Genomic DNA, 5,000 nt, shown 5'->3' on the forward strand with positions numbered 1-5,000 from the left:
GTGGACTGGTCTTAAACTCCTTTAAAACAAAAACAACCAGAATCCCACCCGCAGACATGAGTGTGTGTGCGTGAGAGAGGGTGCGTGCGTGCATGAGAGAGGGTGCGTGCGTGCGTGAGAGAGGGTGCGTGCGTGCGTGAGAGAGGGTGAGGGTGAGAGTGTGCGTGTGTGAGAGAGAGAGGGAATTTTAAATACGAGCGTGTCCGGAGAGCTAGCAGAAGCCGAACGGGTCAAAATATATCTCAGCGTTCCCGTGACAACCCCAGTTTTTCTTCATCAGAAACATCAGCTAAGCTAACGCCCAGGTTTCAGTGGGTGAAGATCATCATCATCATCATCATCATCCTCCAGTAATTATAATAATAATGTGCATACTCGACCAGTTCACCGCCTTTGAACTGATTTGTGACCTCACGACCTGAAGACGGATGAAAGTGTCCCGTGTGAATAAAATCATTTCGCTCCTAATACAGAAATCTGCTTTAATAAGTTTTAATTAAAGAACAACAACGAAAAGTGTTTATCTATACATTCCCTTCAGTGTTTTCTTCTTTCTTTCTTTCTTTCTTTCCGTGTTTTGACATGCTTCCCGAAGTTTCCGAAGGAAGTGTGGGCGGGGTGGTTTGGGAGGGATTATGTGGGCGGGGTTCTTTCCATCATTATTAAAAACGTCGTATTGTGAAGGACTGCTTGTTGTCATGCATGGCGTAATCACGCATTCTTTAGGGGGGTCGTGCCCCCCCCCAATATGTTGATGAAATACCAGTCTGTCCCCCAATATACAGTAGAAAATATTTCTATATGTCCCCCTTTAATGAACCCCGCCAACGGATCTGTCTTTTCTTCATCTGTTCTATTTATTTACGTCTATTCCTTTTTAATATATTTGTTAAGGGAAATCGGTGTGTCCCCTCCCCCCACTCCAGTTGTACGCTTGGTTGCGTCCAGACTCAACGCAAGTCGGTTGATATATCTGAGCAGCTCAGTCTGTAAGAAATGGAGACCGCAGCCAAGTGTAGAAAAGTGCAGCAGAACATGCGAGATTAGTGTTTAGATTAGATTAGAAATGAGCTTAGATTAGTGTAGAAGGAATCACACCATGGCTTGGTTTGTTCTGAAGAACGTCAGTTAACTGTTGATATTTGCACACCCAGGAAGTAGGCTAGGCTAACGCCAGGTCCAGTTTTTGACTATTAACGTTACGTTCACGTGCACATCCTCCCGCCGAGTCCGCTGTGAACCCTCCCGCTGTGACAGACTGTTACACATGCGAGTGAAAATGAGGAAAGTTGCACAGCATTTCGTTCCTTTACACTACACTCGGGCTCAGGACGACTCAGTGATTTTACAGATATGAGGCTCAGCATAACGCTGAGATGCGCTGGCTTGGCGACGAGAGAGGTGGAGCTCACGTCTGAGGTGTGGCCTTATTGTAGTTCTCCAGTCAGAACTGGTGATGGCGGTTTGTCTTTAGAATTAAGAAAAGAAAACTCCAGGACCCTTTACATAGCTGACGCTTCAGGTTACCGCTATATAACAAGTGTTGTACACTTGTTACGTAGCAAGCTAAACAGCATGATGACATTCACATCATAAATGACACCAGGTACACAAACAGAATCTTCAGTTTATCAAATTAAAATGATCATCTGAGTCAGTCGTTGCTCTTCTGGGGAAATGACGGTACCTGGTCACGGTGCAGGCAGGACAGCACTGCTTGGAAGCGTCCGTGGGGAAACTGTATTTACTACATGTAGTTTCACAGGTATCCGTCCTTTCTGAGTCTGTTTAAAAGTCGTGATTGCGTGGTTAAATGTTAGCGCGTGTGGTTTGTCTGCACACATCTTATCTCGCCTCTACTTGGTGTGGTGGGTTTCATGGTCGGTTGTGGAGCGGAGAATACATCCGCCCACAGGACGTCCACAGCACCCTACAATTTCCCCATGCCGTGGGAGCTTCCATCACTCAGACATCACCTGAACTCAAACTGTCATCCTACAACTATGCTCTAAATATGCGAATTTTCACTATCAAACTTTGGATGTTCGGGGGGGGCTTGAAACCCCCCCGATGTCCATACCATGGTTACGCCCTTGTTGTCATGGTTACGTCATAACCGGAGAACCGTTTCGATCTGATCTCGTACACACCGGCCAATCAGAACCGGGCGTTTTCATGCCGTGAGCGTACGTAACGCATCTTCTGTATATCTCGTTTGTTCCAACAGGTGACCTTTGACCCTGAGGTGTTCTTCAACATCCTGCTGCCTCCGATCATATTCCACGCCGGATACAGCCTGAAGAAGGTGAGTGTGCGCGTCGGAGCCGCGGCAGGACTCTCGGGTTTCCTTTAGTGATCCAGCGGAGCGTAGACGTGTGAAAGATCTCGAGGTTAGCGCGCTCGTGTTCTCCGTTTCGACATCGAGACCCGATACGGTTTAATTCTCTGCAGGGCGGGACGTGTAACGTGTTTGGGGTTAGAGGTGCAGATTGGTGGCTTGTTTCAGGAACTAATCTACAGGAAGCTCAGTCCTTTCACTTCCTCTTCTTCAGTTTCGCATGCCGTGTCTGTGTGGAAAAAAATGTAAGTGTTAGTAGGAATAGTGTGGTGTTTGTTTGTTTGATATTTATTTATTTTTACTCCAGGTATTCCTACACATGGACAGTCGAGGTGGGGGGGCGACGGGGGGGTGGTGGTGGTGGGGGGGGGGGGGTGTGAAAATTCATATGACATGCGATTTTAAGCAGGAATTTAATCGCCCCGGGTGTCCGTCTCCGTGCGATCGCGTGACACGAACCTTCTCGCTGTTACACACGGCGGATTCAGATACGCAGGTATCTCCAGAAGTATTGGCGCCCTTACTGAAGATGGGAATGAATGTATACATTTTAAGAAATGTCTTATGTTAATTCTTTTAATCTCTCACTTAATAATCTGAGAGAAATGGAACCTTTTATATATTTTTTTTAATTGTGATGAGTGATTTTTTTCCTCATCCCGTTGCATGTAAAGTCACCGAAACCAGCAAAAAATAAATCAATTAACACAAATAATAAATAAATAAATAAATAAACACACATGCATTTAGTCCAGCTTATTATTATTATTATTATTATTATTATTATTATTATTATTATTAGGGGTCCAAGCACCGAAGATGCTGGAATCCTATTGTAATTGTTAGGATATTCGATGTAAGGATCTGAAGACGTCTGCGAAGGTTAGGGCGTGGCCAATGAAAGGAGGCGGGGTTAGGTTCGAATAGCTGTTTTTCAGGAACAGAAAAAAAAACCGCCATCCGTCAATGGCGCTTTAATTGTCACCGAGTTAATTCAAAAACATGGCTGGATTCAGCCAATCAGGTTTCAGAAGGCATTTCACGCGAGTAGAGTTGATCTGTCGGGACTAAACTTGATAAGTAGGTTCATCTGCGGTCTCTTTATCGTTTTGTTTCCGAGGAGTGCTCGGACCCCGCGGGCTGACTGAATTATTTCTTGTGTCTACGCTGAAGCTGAGCTTGGACGTGAACTCGCGGGGTTTGTTTGTTCCACCAGTTGCTGAAGTAAGCTGCAGAGGTTCGACATCAAACCGCTGAATAAGCAGAGAGAGAGGAAGAGAGCGAATGTTTTTCAGTCAGCTGTGAAGGACTGAGGGCACGAGTGCGAGAGACGAGCGTTATGTCCTGACCTCTGATTCCTACTGAGTCTCTATCAGCACTTAGTGTTCTTACTGACTGTGTGTGTGTGTGTGTGTGTGTGTGTGTGTGTGACAGAAAGAGCACATGGCGTGGACTCTGATCTCGGTGTGTTTGGGGTTTTCCTCTCTGGAGTCCCCCCCCCCTGGAGTTTTTCCAGTGTTCAGCAGTTTGGTTGAATTATTTTTTAAAATTATTTATTTAAAAAAATTATGCAATCTGTGGATGTACGAACAAAGTGCCAGAAAAAAAGCCTGGAAAATGTAACTTTAACTTGTTTATTTTTTGTAACACGTATACCAACAAAAAAACAGTTAAAAGAAATAAGTCCTTCAACAACTTTGGATTTTGAAACATTAAAAAGAAACGTTTTTATTTATTAAATGTTTATTTATTTCTTGAATTTAATTTTTGTTTGTTGATTTTCTTTTTTATTTTCTTTTGACCTGCTGTCAACCAAATTAAAAAAATAAAAAGGTAAAAATGAGATTAAAATAAAATATTTTCCCTCCGTGTCCTCATACGATTTTGGATTTTAAAACTTGATTGGGGAGAGAGAGAGAGAGAGTTTATTTATTTTTATTTATTAACTATTTTTCTTTGTAGAAGTAATACAGAAATTAATAAAGTGATTTTTATTTTATTTTTACCAGATGAAAAAAAAATTATTATTATTATTAGTAGTAGTAGTAGTAGTATTTTCCATTTTAAAAGAGTAGTATATAAAATGGGGCGGAGCTAAGCAGTTCTGCTAACAGGTGTGGGTGGAGCTACATTTTAGGGCCAGAAAAACTGGGCTGTAAACTGGCAATGTTGCAATATTATTATTATTATTATTATTATTTATTATTATTATTATTAATAATAATAATAATAATAATAATAATCTGTCCCTTTTTATAGACTACTCTTTTAAAATGGAAAATAATAATAATATTACAGCAAGCTATAAACATAAAATCTTAAATTGTCACTTGGTATGCTGGGTCTGAAATCGCAGCTCCGTGTCTCTCTCTCTCGCTCTCGCTCTCACACACACACACAATGCACATGAAATCCATTTATTGAGCGTGCTTTTAGCTCGTTCCAGCAGATCAGTGATGAGTAAATCTGTGTGTTTTCCTCCAGAGACACTTCTTCAGAAACCTGGGCTCCATCATCACGTACGCGTTCCTGGGAACCGCCATCTCCTGCTTTGTGATTGGGTAAACAAGCTTCTTCCTTACAGGAACACACCTCTATCCACCGGATCTGTTTACTCCAAACTCGCTTCTAATCCGATGTACGCCGTCTGACCCCGCGCTCA

At 42.6% G+C, this 5,000-nt stretch overlaps 1 protein-coding gene across 2 annotated transcripts in view; it reads left to right on the top strand.

Moving 5' to 3' along the window:
• The window catches only part of slc9a7 (solute carrier family 9 member 7), a 58,278-nt gene that overhangs the window by 5,821 nt on the left and 47,457 nt on the right, over positions 1–5,000 (top strand). For both annotated transcript variants that reach the window (XM_017479737.3, XM_047158358.2), the window contains exons 3-4: positions 2,228–2,305; positions 4,823–4,899. In XM_017479737.3, the coding sequence (XP_017335226.1) occupies positions 2,228–2,305; positions 4,823–4,899 (155 nt within the window). The remainder of the gene's footprint in view (positions 1–2,227; positions 2,306–4,822; positions 4,900–5,000) is intronic.

Source organism: Ictalurus punctatus, chromosome 11 (assembly GCF_001660625.3).
Source record: "Ictalurus punctatus breed USDA103 chromosome 11, Coco_2.0, whole genome shotgun sequence".
Lineage (NCBI taxonomy): Eukaryota > Metazoa > Chordata > Actinopteri > Siluriformes > Ictaluridae > Ictalurus > Ictalurus punctatus.